We start from the raw sequence: 21238 nt of genomic DNA, 5'->3' as shown, positions 1-21238 counted from the left end.
TAAACTGAGAAAAGGCATATAAGTATGCTCCAAAACCAATGAAGAACTACACACATTACCTATTAGCAAGAAGGAACTAAATGGGACAGATGGGAACGAAAACTGTAATCCTCTTTTCAGTTGGGCTGAATTCTAACCAACCCTGGATAGAAAAATTGTATCAGGACAAAAATAATTTACAAAAAAGGAAAACAAGCCAGAAGCAGATAGGAAGTTTAGGTTTCAAAAAACACATCTCAGAAAGATACTCACATTCTGCCAAACTTCCCATAAAAGGTATCCCTATTCCATCTTTGGAGTAACTGAGGAATTGAAGAGAAGAGTATTAGTGTAAATTACAAATGCGCAAAGATGGCTCATAATCAAAGCAAGCATAATTTTGGCAAACTAATTAGGATTAATTAGATGTAATGGTGAACACAGCTTTAGCGGTTTCGAGTTACCTGGAGAAATGAATATAATTGGCTAAAGCTGAGCTGGCTTGTAGCAGCAGCGCCGTTGTCAGAACCTTTAGGATCACGTGCATGGGCCCTCCTTTCTTGATAGCCTGCCATAATGACTGAGCATAAATGCAAGCAAGCACAAAGTACACCAGGACTAAGAGGAAAAAGAACTCATGTAACCCTGTGAAGAGAGAAAGGAGTTTCCTTCAGTACAACAAAGCCAGTCGTAGTGTGGGTTTGCTTTCAAATCATCCTTCAATATATTTCTAGAACTTGCTTTTTTAATTGGAGTCAGAGCATTCACTTTTGCATGGAAAAAAAGGGAAATTGTTAAAATGTAAATAATTTCCTACTTTGGGATAAAGATTTAAATGTAAGACGGCAGATTAAACTAAAGTAGGTAAAATCAATCTATAAAAAAGCATCGTGGTCAGGGGATAAGCCCGAAGACTAACCATAAGAGCACAGTTTTGTTAGAAAACAGTAAATTAAAACAAGGATTTTGGCATTCAGTTAGACATACTTTTTACCCCCAAAGTGGATTACTTTAGCATGAAATTTAGGAACAGATTTCATCAACAATAGTTTAATACACTCTGACAATGGTTCTCAAAGTATGATCCCTGGGCCAGCAGCATCAGTTGGGAACTTGTTAGAAATAGAAATGCACATTTTTGGGCCTTATCACAGCTCTACTATATCAAAAATTCTGGGAGAGGGGAGCAGTAAGCTATGTTTTAATAAGCCCATCAGGTGACTGATGCAAAAACACAGCTCTGGAATGTACCATGACATTTCCAGTTGGACAAAGTTTCCAAATACCTGTTATGACGAGAGTCCCCTTCTGAAGTAAACTGTCTTCAGCTCTTTCAAAGAGGAAATCCTATGGAGACCATGAGACTCCACTCCGCAGCTGACTACGACTGTAATACCTGACCAAATGGCCACCAATCTGAAGACTAGCCGCTGGCCACCAGACTAATGTAGTTCTCAAAAGTAAGTCAGGCTAATCATATTCTCTCAGGAAATGAAACCACAAAACATGGAAAGAATCAGGCAACAGAAACTGAAGTTGAAAGGAGCTGATGCTGAGACAGACCAAAGACAGCAGATCAGGCCACAGTGACATAAATATTTTGAGTAAGCCGAAATTTTGAATAAGCAAAGGGAGCTGGCTGATAAAGACAAGAACAAAGTAAACGAGCAGACTTTATACTAAAAACAGTGCCAGTCGTTAAGCAGCCTCTAGTTTCTACTAACAGCTTGCCAGTACAGTCTTCATGCACCCACAAGATAAACACCCCCTTTTTCTGCATTACCTGGAATCTTTTGACTGTGTCTTCATTTTTCAGAAATTTCTGAAAATTTTTATCATAAACTAGAGGGCTAGCTTTGAGTTGAACAGCTTACTCACATTGACTTGGTTACATAGAGAGCTAGTCCCTAATACTAAGATTTTATACTGTATCTAAGTAACTCCGGAGAACAGCGTGGGCGGCTGTGGGTGAGCAGTCTGAACAGCGATCACTTCCATCCTATCATGAGCGCTGAATCCGCTCCAGCTTCCCTTTTGAGGTAAACTCCAATCAACAGGCAGAGAAGGGGGTATTAATTTTGAAAAAGCAATCCAGAAAACGCATATAGTAGGAAAAACAGTCAATAAACTATTCAATCTCAAATCATGTTTTTGGAATGGTTAGGAGGAAAAAGAGAGAGAGAGAGAGTGTGTGTGTAGTATTTCAGCCACTGGGTGTCTCTCCTGCTCTGCGTATATAAATGTTGCTAGGTACTCCTCTCATTCAGGTAAAAAAGCATGTTTAGTACTTCAGGAAGAGAAGATCAAATAACTGAAAAGGCATAATTTCTTTTTAAACTCCTTACATAGAAAGTATTCCAGCTTTAGAAATAATGGGACAATAAGCCCGGGATTGTTATAGTAATGGAACAAGACAGAAAATATGCTAACCGTATTATCACTGTGGGTCAGTAAAATTCTTTATGTTGTCCTGTCTTTTGAATCTCGGTTTTTGTTTTTCCTTCTTAGTATAAAGAATTAAATATGGTGTTCTTTTGTTTTACTTACTTATAATACTTTACAGAGTATCCATTACCAGATAAAGTTTCAGACTCCACCAGGTTACAAATCCACGACAAAAAGAAAATCCTCAGACTATTTACTGAGTAATCAGAATAACAGGGGAGGAAGGTACATGTGAAAAGAAGACATATGTCAGTAGCACAAAATAGGATTATTCAATATTAAATGTACCTTCCAGAAAAGCTAACATTATAAGCAAGGAATTATTTCATTCAGATGATATACTGAATAACTTGAACTAGTGGCAGGACCATATTCTTTCATGACTCGTACCTTGGCCCTGTCCACAAGACAGTCTAAATATCAAATGCTGATTTTGCATGCACTGTTCTCTTAAATAAATCCCTTCTAGAAAAAAGAAGTCTGTTTTTTTTCTCTTCAGTGATCAACTTTACCTTTATTCTGTCACCATCCTTCGCAAGAGAGCAATCTATATTTGTTCACTATGAAATTAAATTCTAATTTTAAGACAGGCGGGTACAAAGTATTAAATCTCATCTACACTAAAGAAAAATACTGTCAAATGAGCAAGCAACATGTGGCAAACATGTATGTTAAGGAAATGTGTAGATTTTAAGGACAGCTTAATGGGACGAAGCACTGGCAAAATTCAGCAGGAAGAAAACTTACAGAACGCTTCAAAAAACTCAGCTCCAGCTACGTGATGGGAGATGGGAGGAAAGGGGGTAAGAAAAGGGGAGAGTCACTGGGTGACTGCAGCGCTGGAACACTCCTGCCTACCCCAAGGTCCACACCACCTGCAAGGGTTTCAAGATATATCCTGATTAGCCTCCACTGATCACAGAAATTCCAACACCCCTGCCAGTAAAAGGTGAGCCTAACCTTTTACTTTGACATGTTAGTCTACCCTTATCCTTCTTCTGACACCTTCGCTTCCATTTCTCTTAAGATGTTGCAGAGCAAGGACACATGACCCAGCTCTGGCCAGTGAAATCTGATGAGGGAGCTTCTGAGAAAGGTTTCCTTGCTCTCAAAAAAGAGATACTGCATTTTGTCATTACCTAGATGTGATGCCCACAAAGTGAACTGCAGTTACCTTAGAACACAGGGGCGCTAGCCTAAGGACAAAGCTGACGGTCTGAATATGGGAGGGTACAGAGACGCTGAATTAACCCCTGTGAAGAAGCCTCAGAAATTCTTGTTATGTAAGATAATCTCCTTAATGTCTATCCCACTTGCATGAGAGTTTTCCATTACTTGAAATCAAAAGCATTCCAACATGTTACCAGAGCTAATATCTGGAATCTTAGAAACAGTGAGACAGCAGATGTGACAGAGAATAATATCACAATATTATTCTGATGAAAACCAGCCTACTTTAGACGATAAAGCTTTAACTCTTGGGATCTGAGTACTTCTTCTGGTCTCTAACAAGAGCACAAATATTGTCAATGAAGATTCTCATTTTTTTAAGATGCAGTTTTACTTTATTCTACCTTAAAACGTAATATTCCTATGTAGTATATCTTGTTAAGTGGCATTATCCTTGCCTTAGTGTTTTTCTTTTAAACATAGGCCAATCTGTAAAACAGGAGATTAACCAAAAGCCTGATGGATACAAAATAAAGAAAACAAATTATAAAGTCTAACTGGAATAACATGTAACATTAATTGCAGCTATCCGCACCAGGTCATTCTAATTCAAACTCCTTAGACATACGGCTTAATAGTCAATTCTCAGTAAAAACCACAGCAAATCAATCTTCCCTACTCAGGGCAGAAAATTAGACAAACGAGCAAAAGTTTCTAAAATGAACTAACTGGGGATTATCCCCTGGAAAGAAATTCCATACCTGAGGCTACAGAATAGGAAGAATCCCTCTCAAGGCTCTGCTGTAAAACCAATACAATACCAAAACAATGTGGGATATGGACTTCTATTTTTTTTAACTTTTTAAAAAGATTTTATTCATTTATTTTGAGAGAGAGTGAGAGGGAGCACAAGAGAGGGGAAAGGGCAGAGGGAGGAGAAGCAGACTCCCTGCTGAGCAGGGAGCCCGATGTGGGACTTGATCCCAGAATCCTGAGATCACGACCTTAGCCAAAGGCAGACGCTCAACCAACTGAGCCACCCACGCACCTGGGATATGGACTTTTAGATCACCGGTTCTGCACATTAGAATCAACTTGGAGCTTTGACAAACCACAGATGCCTGGCTTTCACTCCAAAAGCAAATCTATCTGAGTCTCAGGGGATGGACATTTGTATTCTTTTTAAGCTCTCCAGATGCACAGTGATGGGCTGAGGACCACTGATTTAGACTTTGATGTAGAGCTAATCATATTTTAAGGGTTTTAGGCACCTTAATCAATAAAATCATGTGATCCCTAGGAATTAAGCCAGCCCTATAACAACTTTGAATACTTCTGAGAATGTCTGGTACTTGTTAATGATCAAACCCCACAGATTAGCCTTGCACAGAATCATGCTTAATGAAAATACATACTGTAGTGAGGTTTTTGCCCCTCATTTAAATATTGTTGATGACATGACCAACGTAACACTCTCCATTCTAGTATAAGAGATTTTAAACATAAACATAAGCATCAAATCAAAATCAGTCTTGGAGAAGGTACGTCAGAAAGAGTCCGGGGAGCTGAATTAGAATGGTTCGTGTGAACCCTAAAGAAAAAGCTGGCCATAATTCAGAATGCCGGAAAAACACTGGAAGATGTGGGCAAGGTTCAGGGTGAGCCTGGGCGAGTATGGCTGACATTCAGTGGCCCAAAGGGGGCAGGGGCCACAAATCTGATCACTCTATGGCCTACAGTCAATGTTCAGATGTCTAATCGAGAATGAGGAAAGAGACCAAAAATGGGAGCCTGGATAAGGATCTAGTAGAGTCTCGTGGATCCACACAATAAATAAAACGACCTCTTAAGCTACAGGCAAATTGCCAGGAAGGACAGAGGGGAAAGGGCTTTTGGATCGACTACACTACAGGCTGTAGTGTTTGCACATACAGTGAATGCAGCAGACTGTTACTTCCTGCTGAGCCTTTACTAGTCCTAAAAATAACGGTCATATGAAATATTAAAGACTTCGGGTTAAAAGGGACTTTACAAGCAATTTAGTCCACCTGTCCATCCAATGCTATCAGTAGACCTGGTTTTCATCAATGCCTTTCCAAAATACAGAAAATAAATGTCAACATCTTTTATAAAGATAAAAAAAATAGGGCACCTGGGTGGCTCAGTTGGTTAAGCATCTGACTCTTGATTTAGCTCAGGTCATGATTGCAGAGTCATGAGATCGAGCCTTGAGCAGGGCTCTGTGCTGGGGGCTTGGGGCCTGCTTGGGATTCTCCCTCTGTCTCTCTCTCTCCCTCCCTCTCCCACCCTTCTCTAAAAAGTAATAATAATAATAAATAAATAAAGATAAAAGAAATAGTAGGACGGAATTGACTTCCAATAATGATCCATACTGATCCAAATTACTATTAAGTAAAATTTAACCTTTAAGTTCATTTGCATTCAAAAATAACTTGAGTAGCCAACCCTTCTGTCATTTCCTTCACAGGAAGAACTTTTAAATTTAACTATTTAAAAACGTTTGGCTCTCCATTCTGTCACTATGTAAATATTTTTTTCACACTAAAAGATATTTAAAAAATTTATCTCTTCATATGTTAAGTCACTGGTGACCTACTGTCTACAACACATGTTCCTTGAGTTACATTTCCAGCTGTGGCAATTTACACTTTGAACTAAACAATCAGTTTCATCTAATGTAGCCTTAATTGCTTTCTACCTGCACCCACTCACCCTGATGGCCAATGAGATTTAATGGGATTGAATTTCTCTCTAAGCAGACTGATTCTTCCAAATGGATAATGAACTCATTAAGAGTAAACTCCTAATCCTCTTTTTTTTTTTTCTTTTTTTTATTTTTAAAGATTTTTATTTATTTATTTGACAGAGATAGAGACAGCCAGTGAGAGAGGGAACACAAGCAGGGGGAGTGGGAGAGGAAGAAGCAGGCTCATAGCGGAGGAGCCTGATGTGGGGCTCGATCCCACAACGCCGGGATCACGCCCTGAGCCGAAGGCAGACGCTTAACCGCTGTGCCACCCAGGCGCCCCCTAATCCTCTTCTTTGATAGACATCCTACAATATTAGTCTTCATTCTGACATGTTAATTTACAAATCTGCTATAATACTGTATAGCATGTTTATCATTAATCATAAGAAGTCGTTCATTTCTGTCTGGGCTAGGAATCTTACCTCTGTAGGGCAATACACAGTCAACATACAATTTTGATGAAATATTTCATGGTAGTAAATCGGATTTTGGAAGACATTATAAACTTTGATCATTCCTAAAATGGCTGCAAGCTCCCAAGAAGACAGTCCCTAATCTCTTTAAACAATTTGGTGAAAGGACAGCCATATAAAATAGTGCAACTTCCATCTCATTTAAAAATTGATTTTCTAATTTAGATTGCTCAATTCATTAGCATTTTTCTGTTTATAAAAATAATGCTAGGTTATCATAAAAACAACAAAAGGGTTTAGAAAGCATAGAGAAAACTAAAAATCCAAAATTCTACTATCCAAAATATAAAAACAATCTACTAATATTTTTTTACTTCTTTCAGCTTAATTCTCTGTATTTTTTGACATACTTGAAATCATAAAATAAAAAATTTAGTGTTCTCCTCTTCTAAGTTAACAGTATGGCTATTAAAATGCTATAAGAGGGTTCACTTATCATCTGCCTACAGTTGGACACTTAAGTTGTTTTAAATTTTTAATATTCAAAAAACATAACATGAAGGTATTTGTCCATAAGTTTTTTTCTATATTTAGGACATATACTTAAGTATATATTCTTACCAGATTCTCCAGCACTAAAATGATCAAATGGATTCCCTTCGGCATCCGGGTTTAGTAACATCATTTCAAATGGGATATCTTCTGCTTGAGAATTCTCATTGTCATCTTTGCATGTATACTTGTCTGCATAAAACACGTGCCATGTTTGTGGATATGGAATCTGGGACACGGTCAGATTATGTTCAGTCTGATTCATGGTCACTTTAAAGAGAAAGAAAATAGCACTTTCAAAGCAGAGCTCTCAAATGTATTCATTGTTTCAATTATCTAATGAACTCAGTTAGAATTCTTTTGTTTTGTTCTTACTACCTTGAAAATCGAAGCCCTGGTGTAGTACCAGAATAAGGTCTGCAAATCATAAGGCAGATAAAATAATGTATCCTCACCAAAGGAGTCCCTATAAAAGTACTGTGAAACACCACAGATGAGTAGAATGGTTTCAATGATATTTTCACTCTGAATTTCCAATATTTCAAAGTTTTCAAGTGGATTTACAGTAACACTAAGAATTTTTTATTGTGGTAAAATATACATAAACACAAAAGTTACCATTTTAACCATTTTGAAGTGTACAGTTCAGTGGCATTAAGTACATTCACAACACTGTGTAACAACTGCAGTGACATTTTTGAAAATTATATTTGAGTTAAATTTAAAATGGAGCACTCAACTCACAGACTCATTACATCTAAAAACTATGACCCACAAATACCTTCAAAAGATTTTCCAAAATCTTTTTCTCGTTGATTATTCTTTCAAAAGGTACTGAAAGGGGAAAAGTAGAAATTACTGGAATATATGAGTTGTTCTCCAGGGTCAGGTCTTTATGGTGGGGGAATGGGGAGGCTCATGAATGCTGGCATCACACAGGTCTGTGTTTGAATCCTGACTCCAATACTTCCTTACCTTCTGTGTGACCTTGGGCAAGTTATATAAGTAACGACACTTTCTTCATCTATAAAATGAAGCTAATACAGCAAAGAGCTGATGGAAGGACTAAGTTATATGAGTCACTTACCATGATACCTGTCCTACAGTAATTGCTGAATAAAGGTTAATTCTCTTTTTCCTTTCTTTAAAACAGGCAGTTACACTAATAAATGTTTCTCAATCCAGGGTAATCCTGGCTCCCGTCCAGTGCATTTGCAATGTATAGGGACAAGCTCTGGTGTCACAATAGTTGAGAAGGTCCTCGGAGGGAGGCTGTGCTAAGCTTCATGCAATCCAAGGTAAAGTTTCATACAATAAAGACCTGTTCTGCCCAAAATGCCAATAGCACCTCCTTTGAGAAACACTTAATGATGTATCTAAGATGCCTTCCAAACCTGAAAGTATGATTCTGACTTAAGAGGCACTCACTAACAATACCATGAAGCTGTAGGACAGTAGTGCCTCAAACGCTACGTATAATAAAAAGAGTAGAAGAGTTAGAAGAGTAAGTCTGGGTGCTGTCACGTAATAACCTTGCGACTCAGCAAATAAATTGCTTAACCTCTCAGAATGTGTTTCCTCGGCAGTCAAATTAAGATACCTGACCTAACTCAGAGCTCTTGTGAGGAGCAAATGAGACAGCATATGAAAATTCTACGTAAAGAGGCTGATTCTATACAAAGTAGAGTATTCTTAAAATATAAGATTATGATGGGCCCAATTCCCAACTCTAGATTGCCCCCACAGCATGCCAGCTAGTCTTGATCTTTTTCTCAATTGAAGAAAAAATGCTTTCTAATAAACTAAAAGACACTTCCTGAGATAAACATGGGGATTTACACGGGGGCATTATGAACTTACTCATTTTCTTAGGTGTCATGATGGTATTTTGTTGTTATGGAGAAGTGCTCATGACACCCACAGCCTATTTTCATATGCCTTGATTAAAAACAAAAATCACACACATACAAATATAAAGCAAATGTAACAAAATATTAACAATTATTTAATCTAAGCAAAGGATATACCGATGTTAGTTGTACTACCACGTTCGACTTATCTGTATGATTGAAAACTTTCCAAATAAAATGTTAAAAAATGCTATTTACAAGTTGCCTTTATAAATGAGATACAGATTTATCTAGTCGGGATTCAAATTTTGAGGACTTAGACTTTACAACTGGGAATTTAATTAACAGTGGTTAAAGCAGACAAGATGATTTTATTAACCATGCCACAGCACTGTTTTTTTGGGCTGTATTAATTTAGCTGACATTTATACTATTGTTTTTGGTTTGTTTACTTTTTTACTGTACATAGCTTCTTGAAAAATGTAGCAAAGACTCTAGTTTTTGTTAAATATTTGAAGACCTTTAATAAAAATTCAATATATGATCAATAGTGGCTCAGAAATTAGGCTTTTGAAATGTGCAGCTTACAATTACATAATCTGGACCTTATAATATAAAGGTTCTGATATGTTGCCATTTTATCACTTGCACTTTTTTCTTAGATAAAACAACATAAAAATTAACCATTATATTTTTTACCAATATACTTTTCAATGTTTCATTTTCAATTATGCAGATTTACATAAAATAAAAACAAAAGTGTGCTTCAAAAAGTGATATTTGCCTTCAGTTTTTGTCTTGTGGCCTTTTTTTAGCAAGCCTGGGAAACAAGCATCTTGACAAAACTGTATGTTCATTGTTTTTGAGACAAAAGAGTTACCACACAGCATGCATATTCCATGCTGATGTAATTAGTATTTCACATATTAACAAAACTTGAATTGCACAGAATGGTGTCACATGGCTAGCTGCCCCATCATGTTATAAAAGAAAATGCACAGAATAATAAAATGCTAACACCTTTAAATAATTCATAAAATACACCAAATGTAAAAAAGGAAATATTGTGCAAATGACATAAAAAGACAATACTGAAAATGTTTCGTAAGCAAAATATTTAGCTCTTGTAACCTGAACCTCCCTGTCAATTCTTTTACATAAAGCCATAATTTTCAGTGCTTTTAAAATGTCTCATTTGCTTGCTTTAAAAACCTACAAAATAGTTTTTATCATTTTTTTAAAAATCTGATGTTTTATGACTTTACTGAAAGAGGAAAGAGGAAGAATGAAAAATAATTTCTCAAACATTAATTTGGGGGAATGTATACTCACAAGCAACATTTGATACTACAGAATTTTCCAAATCTGCTAGTCTTTCATAGTTCACGGCAGCAGTAAGGTTTTACATAGGAGTTTGGCATAGTTAATGAACTCATTATCAAGTAGGTGAAAGGCAATTAATTCTTAAAAGTCTCATTAATGGCCAGGAAATGAGAATTATTTCTACAAGAAATTATTTAAAAATATGTGGTACTACTACATTGTCATGAATTTAAGGATATGCTTTTTGTTTCAATGCACCAAAGCTCCTGAATAATAACATACTATAAATATGACAACTAATGTGTAAAAGTTAGAGAATATAGCTTTTATTAAGACTTGGCTTTTGTTGCTGGGAAAAGAGTTGATGAAATTTGCAGAAAGCAATATATAAATATATATATATATATATACATATATGTATATATATATATCTCACTAGTATCTAATTTATTTCAGGTCCCATAATTTAACAAAACAATCTTCATTCCTCACAAATTTCTATTTCCAGAGATCTTCCATTCCAATAATTCCAAAGAATACCTTTGCACTCAACAGAAGAACAGAGAAGGAAAAATAGTCTAAGAAACAACTGCAAGAGATTTTGGAAGTTATAGACCTATATATATGGATCTCCATCCTCAAGAGTTATAATTAAAATCGTAGCAGTTTAGGACTTTCAGGAACCTTAATGAAAACTTACCCAACTTTCTGGTTGTACAAATACGTAAAGTGAAGAAAACAGGCAGTGATTCTCAGTTTAGCAGTCTATCCACTGTACCATATCTCGCTGCACATATAAGGTCTGTGACTGAAAGTATATGACTGATACAAAAATTGTTTCTGCAAGTGTATATAGTGTATGGTATAACATTAACCAGGTAATATAAAAAACTAAATCAATTCCTATACCTCAAAGCTTTAAATTGCCTGCTAAGTTTTTACTGGAAGAAAAAGACCAAATACAAAGTGATCAACCTACCAACCAAATACGAAAGGTGCCGAATACAAAGCAATCAACCTAGCAACCAAAAAAACCCCTCAATCTCTTCCACAAATGATGTTGGGAAAACTGGACAGCTACATCCAAAAGAATGAAACTGGACCACTCTCTTACGCCATACACAAAAATAAACTCAAAATGGATTAAAGACCTAAATGTGAGACCCAAAACCATAAAAATCCTTGAAGAGAGCACAGGCACTAATTTTTCTGACCTCAGCTGTAGCAACATTTTTCTAGATATGTCTCCTGAGTCAAGGGAAATAAAATCAAAAATAAATTATTGAGACTACATTAAAATAAAAAGTTTCTGCACAGTGAAGGAAGCAATCAACAAAACAAAAAGACAACATGGGAGAAGATACTTACAAATGAGGGTTAGTATTCAAAATATACAAAGAACTTATACAACTGAACACCAAAAAACCACAAATAATCCATTAAAAAATGGGCAGAAGACATGAACAGACATTTCTCCAAAGAAGACATACAGATGGCCAACAGACACATCAAAAGATGCTCAACATTACGTATCATCAGGGGAATGCAAATCAGAACCACAATGAGATACCACCTCACACCTGTCAGAATGGTTAAAATCAAAAACACAAGAAATAACAACTACTGGTGAGGATGTGGAGTAAAAGGAACCCTCATGCACTGTTGGTGGGAATGCAAACTGGTGCAGCCACTGTGCAAACCAGTATGCAGGTTCCTCAAAAAATTAAAAATAGAAATACCATATGATCCAGTAATTCCACTACTGTGTATTTACCCAAAGAATACAAAAACATTAATTCGAAAAGATATACACACCCCTATGTTTATTGAAGCATTGTTTACAATAGCCAAAACATGGAAGCGGCCCAAGTGTCCACTGATAGATGAATGGATAAAGATACACACACACATACACTATGGAATAATAGTCATAAAAAAAATGAAATCTTCCATTTGCAAAAACATGGATGTATCTAGAAAGTATACTGCTAAGTGAAATAAGTCAGAGAAAGACAAATACCATATGATTTCATTAGTATGTGGAATTTTAGAAACAAAACAAACAAAGAAAAAAGAGACCAAAACAAAAACAAAAACAAAAACTGTTAACTATAGAGAATGAACTGATGTTTACCAGAGGGTAGATGGATGGAGGGATGGGTGGAAAAAAATGAAGGGGATTAAGAGAACATTTATCATGATGAGCAATGTACAGAGTTGTTTAATAACTATATTATATGCCTGAAACTAATATAACACTGTATTAACCATACTGGAATTAATTAAAAACAAAAACAAAAAACCCTTCAAGCCCTAAGCTTTATGACAATTCATCCTACAAACACTTAGTAAAAGCTTAACCAAGCACTTGGGTATTATAAATTTTCATTTTCATACTACCATGTAACTAACATTCATAGTACTTACCGCAATTGCAATTTCACATTTATTCACGTTGATGAGATTCATTTCTGTCACCCCCACTAACCTTAAGGACCAACAGAGTATATTTTGGTCCCTGATTTATTACAAGTGCCTTGCTTAGTACATGAAACAATGGAAGTGAATGAGTGAAAGAGTAGACCAAAAGAGCCCTGCTGCTCTGACTGATTTTAGAATAAATATGTAAGATGTAAGTGGTAACTCTAATATGTGCTATGGAAGAAAACAAGCTATAAAAACTCAAGTGTCAACTTAGCGTAGGGAGGGGCCAAAGAGGGACGGAAGAACAAACAGAGAAAAAGTCTGTGCAAAGGCCCAGGATAGCGCTGAAATAGAACAAGCCTACGAATAAAATGAGGCAAAAGGGGACAATGCTGTGAGATGGAACTGGGGAGAAAACAACTGCTAGACCATGATGGCTTTGCTGATCAGGTTAAGAAGACCTGTCTTTGTCCTAAGAGCAGAAGAAAATGACTGGAGTATTTCTGGGTGTGGTGAGGAAGTGAATATGACATGATCAAATCTGCTGTTCAGAAAGATCACTCTGGTTACGGGGGCACCAGCACAGCTGCAGCAGCCAGAGAAGAGACTGCTGCAACAGGCAGAAGATTACGACAGCCTGGTGGAGGCAGAGACGCAGAAAAATAGATGAATTCCAGAGATATTTAGAAGTCACTTACTGACAGATTGGAAGGGGATAGAGAGGTCAAAGAAGGCGTGTCGGAAGACTCCCTGGGTTCTAGCTTGTTTAACTGGACAGGTGGTGCCAACTCCTGAAACAGGGAACACCAGAAGAAGAAGAGGACCAGGTCTGAATGGGTAAGATGATGAACTGGTTTTGGAAATTATAAGAAGTGGGAATGGAAGGCTAGAACTTTTGTCCATATGTGGAACATTCAGATGACCAAATTGGTATAGGAAGAAAAAAACTGATAATGAGCATTTGCACAAATTTCCCAGGTAAGTTCTGAAAATCAGGGGAGAGGTAAAATAAATTTATGTAACTGTCTCTTTGATATCTGAATCTAGTTATTCAAGACTTCTTCAGCACACTGTCAATGTCATCTCATTAATCTAGATAAGAGATCCCCACAAGAAGTGGCAAGGATTGGGGGGGCTTCTACTCTTTTTTTAAATGATGTATTTATTTATTTGAGAGAGAGAAAGAGACCATGAGGCAGCGGGGGCGGGGCGGGAGAGGGAGAGAGAATCTCAAGCAGACTCCGTGCTGAATGCAGAGCCCAACATGAGGCTTGCTCTTGCAACACTGAGATCATGACCTGAGCTGAAATTAAGAGTCTGATGCTCAACCAACTGAGCACCTAGGCACCCCTGGGGGCTTCTATTCTTATCCCTATTCTAGCTAGCTGCCTTATAAGGGACCCAGAGAGCTGCTGCAACTAGGGAGATTAAAAGCTCAGAAAATGGCAATGTTTTATTTTACTAGATTAAAAGAAGATTCAGACTCACTGATATGCAGAACACAGTAGGGGAAATATAGGGGGGGAAGAGAGGAGAGGGATAATTCCTACTTTTTCTCATGGATGCTTCACATTCCTAGTATCTCCTACAACCAATTAACTTCCAAGGCGTAAAATGGGTAGCATGGTATATGCCCTTCATTTCTACAGAAATTAAAAAGTTTCACTAATTCTGGATAGTGGACCCTAATATTTGGGATAGTGTTGATGAGAATGGAAGGGTTCAAGGATACAGGCAACTAAGATAATAGAAGTAGAGCTTCTCCAGGGGCAAATCTATAATTTTACAAATGATGTGGTGCTGGTACATCCTAAAATGATGTACTTTGTCACCATATGACTAGGTCCCATGTTCCAATAACATGTTGCAAAACTGCGTCACTTGGGCTAAATCATACAATTAACTGAGATAATACATATTTAGTGATTAGCTCAGTGCTAACAGATAATAAGCATTCAATAAATGCTATTATTCACTCCACGCTGCCACTGGGCCAAAATATATCCGCCATATTGGTCTTAATCAGATGACTTTTAAGAAGTACAAATGAACAAAGCATGCCTTTATACATTATCTGGGTATTTTTCAAAAATCTTTAACAATAAGGGGAGGGGAAAGGCATTCTATCCTTTGATCAAGGAAAACTTCAGTTTAAAATGTACTAGAGAAAATGTCACCACAGTGTGATGTGTCATGAAACATCTTGGTATGAAAACAAAGATTTCAACATTCAGAAGGAAAAAAAACATATCTAATGATCAAAGAAAAAAAGATATACTCACTTGTCAACTGAGCTTTGGATAATTTTTCACCACAACTATAACCAGGACTGCTTTCCTGTAGCTTTAGCCATTCCTGGGCTTGGAACAAGTAGAGTTTAGCTTCTTTTCCAACAGCTACTGCTATGTTGTTGATTCTCACACACAGAAGAGCATGGTCACCTTGACATTAAAACAAAAATTATTAAATAGTTTGGTCTTGTTTGGAACTGACATGATAAGACAATTCAACACCTCTATTTATCAAAATAGGAATTTAAAGAGCATAGTTTTTCTTTCTTCTTTTTTGGTTTTATTTTTTAATTTTTTAAATTTAAATTCAATTAATTAACATAGAGTGTATTATTAGCTTCAGACACAGAGTTCAGCGACTCATCAGTCTTACAGAATACCCAAGAACACAGTTTTTCTTAAATCTCACTTAACTAGGTAGATCACATTGGAATGAACATTCCATACAGGTGCAAGTCAAGAGACTATTCATATTAGTTATCCAAATTAATGTGTGGTGTCTCCTTACACTTCCAATGAAGAGTGATGCCATTTCACTGAAAAAATAACAACATCTGCTATATCTGAACATTCACTACAACAGGACTTTTGCCTCATTTTACAACCACTCCACATCTTTATTACTTGTTCATAAACTACAGAAGTTTCCCACCAAAGTTTCTCTTGTTTTCTAATATAACATGTGTGTTAATATTATACTTTTAATGGAAAAAATAGGCATAGCTAACAGCAAGAAAGCTTAAACAAATTAGTTTGGGGGTAGACATTTTGCACCTGATAAAAAATTTGACATCTGTGACTTTTACAAAGGTACTTGCAGAACAAGAGATGTTGTGAGACTTAGAATGAGCCTGGTTGCACACCCTGAGTACGTTTAAGGCCTTAAACAGAAATGGCAAAAAAAGCAGTTGCCTCTAGGCAAAGGAACTCTGGGTGAGGAGAAGTAAAGCAGGAGACTGTTTTCATTTTTCATTTTAAGATCTCTTTTCCTGTGATGTTGTCACATTTGTTATCATAATAATCACTCTGATTAAACATTTTAAATAAATTTTAATGTACAGTATGTATCAAGGAATGTCCAAGTCTCCTACATAAACTGATTACATGATAAATTATCCAAAATTTTAGAAGTGACTTGAAGGTTTAACATCTTAAATTGCACTGAGTTAATTATTTCAGTATAATTTAGTATTATTTTACTGAATTCAAATTCATTAAGACTGACAATAAAAAATATATACACACACATAGAAAGAGCGTGTATGTGTCTTAATATACTTGGAACACTCAATTCCTCAGTCTTCCTTGAGATATCTGGATTTCCTACCTATGTCTCTCCTGTTTACCAAGTAATCATGAAATATCTGGGTTGTCTAAGTCCCTCTGCTAGTGATAACCCATGTCATAGCTTCTATATACCCCAGATTTTCCAGCACTGTCCAGGTTGTGCCATTTATTCTAATGTCTTTGCTGTCACTGTAAATATTCAAAGTACAGTTATAGCCAGCTGATTAAAAAAAACTAAAAATGTAACCTAAAAAATAATAATAAAGTGTTTCTAAAGTTTCTTCTTCACCCAAGGTCTGTGCCATACTGGATTTTGGAAAACTGGGTTGCATTCCTTTTCTCAACTATTTTAAACACTTTGATTGAAAAAAAAAATTCAGGTTCCCCTCCCTTTACACCACCAATTCTGTAATTTTGCAACAGTTTAAATTCCTTTCCTACACCAAAATAGCTTTTGTTTCTATTATCTTCTTAAGAATCCTCTCTGGGGCAACAGTCTGACGTTGCGTCTTTTAATGCTAAAAACTGTATTAATCAAGGATACCAACCTCGTCGAGGCAAATCATTATTTAAAATACAATACTAGTCAAATAGAGTACCAAAAGTATGTACCAAGAAAATCACTTAAATTTTGAGAGTGGAAATAAAGCAAAAATTAGAATGAACTGCAAATTCATTCATTGAAGATTTATTGATTTTTGAGGGAGACCAGGGAGGAAGAATCAAATGCAGTTCTCGTTTTAAAAGAGCCAGACAGGATACAAATGATGAAGCTTCCAGGACGCACTTAAATGCATTTCTGTCAAGTGAATTCTAGACCTCCTGGTCCATGGTAAATCTACTCCTTTCGTAGTGGAGTAACCAAACTGTCCTAGCAATTGTTACCACTAGAGTAACAGGTATTTTATTTGGTTTCCAAAACCTCTCTGCTTCAAGTGGGCTTTAGCAAATTATCTTAAAAACAAAGACTAATCTCAGTAAATCTAAGTTCTGGAGCTTAAATGCAGACTTAAGTACAGTGCCTTAGTGCATATAATCAGGCTGAGACAAGAGTGAGCAAACGATGCTCCCTTGAGGGAAGGATCTGGAAAGATGCAGCATAGGAAGTCCTCCGTACTTTCGTTCGTGCGGGGAGGGCGGGGGAAACGGTGTTTCAAGTGCAGAATACAACCACCAGTGGGGGAGGGTGCTGACCGGGGAGCGGGGAGCAGGAACAGCAGGGCTGGCGTTAATGCATCCCACGATTCCGGCAGCTGCAGTCGGGGGTGGGCTGCCGGCGACGCGGGAAGTCCAGGTGGGGCTGGGGGCAGTCCCCCGCGTCGCCGCCGCCGGCTCCAGGCCTCTGCAAGCGAGGTGGGGAGGCGCGCCCCGCGGGATGGGCCCACGCGCCTGCATCCCGCTCCCCGCCCCCGCACCTACCGTGGAACTCGAAGTGGCCGATGCTCTGGCCCTGAGCGTCTCGGGCCATGGAGCTGCTGAAGCTGCCCCGCAGGGTCTTACCCTGGCTGCCCGGCGGCCACCAGCAGCAGGTGAGGGCCACCGCCAGCAGCCGCAGGGCTCCCATCCCCCTTCCCTCTCGGCACCCACACCCCGGCCCTAACCGCCTGCGGCCGCCTTCCCCACGTCGGCAGCCGCGGGAGAGGGAGGAGGGAGCGGGACCGGCGTCCCGGACCCGCCCCCGGGAGACTGACAACCTATGTGGCAGGCCCCTCCGCCACGAGCCAAGTACACCCACCAATCAGAGGCTGAAATGGGCGGGACGTGCGGAGGCGCGCGTCCCATCACTCCCCAGCCTGCTGGCTAGTTCCCGCCTTTTTTATGGAGACTCAGAAGGGCGTCGCTTCAGGTTACGCAAAAAGCTTTGCCCTCCGTCGTTTCCGTGTGTGTGCCACTGCGCATGCGTGGGGTCGCCAGCCCGGCTCCGGAGGGCTTTCCCGGGGCGGGGCGCGGGGGGAGTGGTGGGATGTGGGATTCTGGAAGAACTGAGAAGCAGCGCAGGACGGCGCCGGTTCTGGTGAAGAAAGGAAGACTCCCTCAAAGCCAGAGGTGCCTATGCAACCTACTGGACGTTTCCGCTTTACTGTCTCAAAGACACGTAACTACATGTCCAAGTTTAACGCATGAATGCTCTTGGCGCGTCTAACCTATTTTAACCTCTTAGGTTCCCTGTCTTCTTGAATTATATCGTCAGACAGCTGGGAAGTATAGCTTACACCCGTACATCCAATCATCTCAATGAAACACGTCTATTAGCGCCTCTTCTGGGCGGCGATGGTAGGAAGCAGCTGCCACTCTTCACATCCAGGGCCATCATGGTATTATCTTACTTGGCCTGTGGAAGTAACCTGCCACCAGTCTCAATTTTCTTCAGTTGGCCACGCACAGCCCATCTCTATCCTAAAGCCACAGAAAGCTTTGGGAAACGAAATCTGACTGCATCACTTCCTTCAAAGGCTTTGGATCGCCTGTAGCACACAAGCCAAACTCTTTAGAATATAGCTTTTGAGTTTCTCACATTTCCATCTTGACTTTTTGGCTCCATCCTTACCGAACCACTGTCAGTTCGCTGAACGCTCCAAGTTCTCCTCTCTGAGCCTGTAGCACTTGCAGATCCATTGTATTTAAAAAGTGAGATAGGGGCGCCTGGGTGGCACAGCAGTTAAGCGTCTGCCTTCGGCTCAGGGCGTGATCCTGGCGTTATGGGATCGAGCCCCACATCAGGCTCCTCCACTATGAGCCTGCTTCTTCCTCTCCCACTCCCCCTGTGTTCCCTCTCTCGCTGGCTATCTCTATCTCTGTCAAATAAATAAATAAAATCTTAAAAAAAAATAAAAATAAAAAGTGAGATAATATTATTAGNCTGTGTTCCCTCTCTCGCTGGCTATCTCTATCTCTGTCAAATAAATAAATAAAATCTTAAAAAAAAAAAAATAAAAAGTGAGATAATATTAAATTGTATGCAGCTTTTCATTATTACGTATAAGCAATATATCAGTGAACATATTTGTGTTTTTCTGCAATTATATTATACATCATGGGATTTGGGGATCATAGGGTATGTGCATTTGAAATTTTCCTGTATGTTACCATTTTTTTTAAAGATGNTTATACATCATGGGATTTGGGGATCATAGGGTATGTGCATTTGAAATTTTCCTGTATGTTACCATTTTTTTTTAAAGATGTTATTTATTTATTTATTTATTTATTTATTTATTTATTTGACAGAGATAGAGACAGCCAGAGAGAGAGGGAACACAAGCAGGGGGAGTGGGAGAGGAAAAGCAGGCTCATAGCAGAAGAGCCTGATGTGGGGCTCAATCCCATAACGCCGGGATCACGCCCTGAGCCTAAGGCAGACTTAACCGCTGTGCCACCCAGGCGCCCCTGTATGTTACCATTTTGCTCCGAAAAAGGTTGTAATAAATGACATTAACACATATACTGGGTATTCTCTTTCTTTTTATACTTTGCCAACACATTATATGAAAAAAGAAAAAAAAACAAGATATTTATCCATTCAACATTAACTGATCCTTTATTCTGTGCCAGGTCTGGTCCCACGACCTTGGGATTATAGCAGGAAACAAAACAAAGCCCCTGCCCTCCCTGGCCCGTACCAATGAGTAGTTCAACATAAATGCTGATGACTATTTTAGAGAAAAAAGAAAGAAGGATAAGTGGTTCAGCAGGGCTAGGGTAGAGCTTGCTATTTTAATTGGGGTGGTCAAGGGTGACCTTCAATATGAGAACCGACGAAGTAAGGGTAAGAACCAGGCAGACATCTGGGGAAGGGGCATCCAGGCCTAAGGGAAGTAGCGCGCCTGGCAAATTCAAGGAGAAGCAAGGAGGGCAGGCAGGCTGAGGCAGAGCGAGCATGAGCAAGAATAGTAAGGGTGGGATCTAGGGAATATCTTTACCACGATTGCCAGCAACCTGCGTTGTCGGTAATAATACTAACAACAAAGCAAAAGGCATTTTCTTTNAGGCCTAAGGGAAGTAGCGCGCCTGGCAAATTCAAGGAGAAGCAAGGAGGGCAGGCAGGCTGAGGCAGAGTGAGCATGAGCAAGAATAGTAAGGGTGGGATCTAGGGAATATCTTTACCACGTTTGCCAGCAACCTGCGTTGTCGGTAATAATACTAACAACAAAGCAAAAGGCATTTTTTTTTAATGATTTTTTATTATATTATGTTAGTCACCATACAGTACATCCCCGGATTCCGATGTAAAGTTCGATGCTTCATTAGCTGCATATAACACCCAGTGCACCATGCAGTATGTGCCCTCCTTACTACCCATCACCGGTCTATCCCAATCCCCCGCCCCCTCCCCTCTGAGGCCCTCAATTTGTTTCTCATAGTCCATAGTCTCTCATGTTTCATTCCCCCTTCTGATTGCAAAAGGCATTTTCTGATTGCAACCTCCCATTTCCACACTTTGCAAGAGAGAACTCCCGGAGTTCTCAGCTCAACTGGTGAGTAATCTCTGGAGATCCTTTAGCAGTACAAGAATGAAAAAAAAGTAATCACTCATAATTCCGACTATCTGTGTATCCAAGTAAAACCTGATCTATAGTGGTGTCACTTGACACAAAACGTTCCAGACCCTACTTCTCAGATAGCCCAGTTACGCCTAACCAGTCAGGTTTGGGAAAGAGAGGAGCTGCGCCTGCGCAATAGCGCAGCACCGCCTGCCCACCCAAGGGCCCCGCCCAGCCTGCAAGTGGGCGGGGA

The 21238-nt window shown here is 38.8% G+C and overlaps 1 protein-coding gene across 2 annotated transcripts in view; it reads right to left on the bottom strand.

The window, feature by feature from the left end:
* The window catches only part of GPR180 (G protein-coupled receptor 180), a 29370-nt gene extending 11213 nt beyond the window's left edge, over positions 1 to 18157 (bottom strand). The window contains exons 1-5 of one of the 2 annotated variants that reach the window (XM_002918643.4): positions 17924 to 18157; positions 15209 to 15367; positions 7399 to 7599; positions 444 to 624; positions 253 to 302 (exon numbers count right to left, since the gene is read on the bottom strand). In XM_002918643.4, the coding sequence (XP_002918689.1) occupies positions 253 to 302; positions 444 to 624; positions 7399 to 7599; positions 15209 to 15367; positions 17924 to 18068 (736 nt within the window). In that variant the 5' untranslated portion in view covers positions 18069 to 18157. The remainder of the gene's footprint in view (positions 1 to 252; positions 303 to 443; positions 625 to 7398; positions 7600 to 15208; positions 15368 to 17923) is intronic. The other variant, XM_034665377.1, reaches the window with a different exon arrangement.
* Between the last annotated feature and the right edge of the window lie 3081 nt (positions 18158 to 21238).

Source organism: Ailuropoda melanoleuca, chromosome 7 (genome assembly GCF_002007445.2).
Source record: "Ailuropoda melanoleuca isolate Jingjing chromosome 7, ASM200744v2, whole genome shotgun sequence".
Classification (NCBI taxonomy): Eukaryota; Metazoa; Chordata; class Mammalia; order Carnivora; family Ursidae; genus Ailuropoda; species Ailuropoda melanoleuca.
The sequence above is the reverse complement of the archived record's forward strand: the minus strand, read 5'-3'. Positions and strand labels throughout refer to the sequence as shown.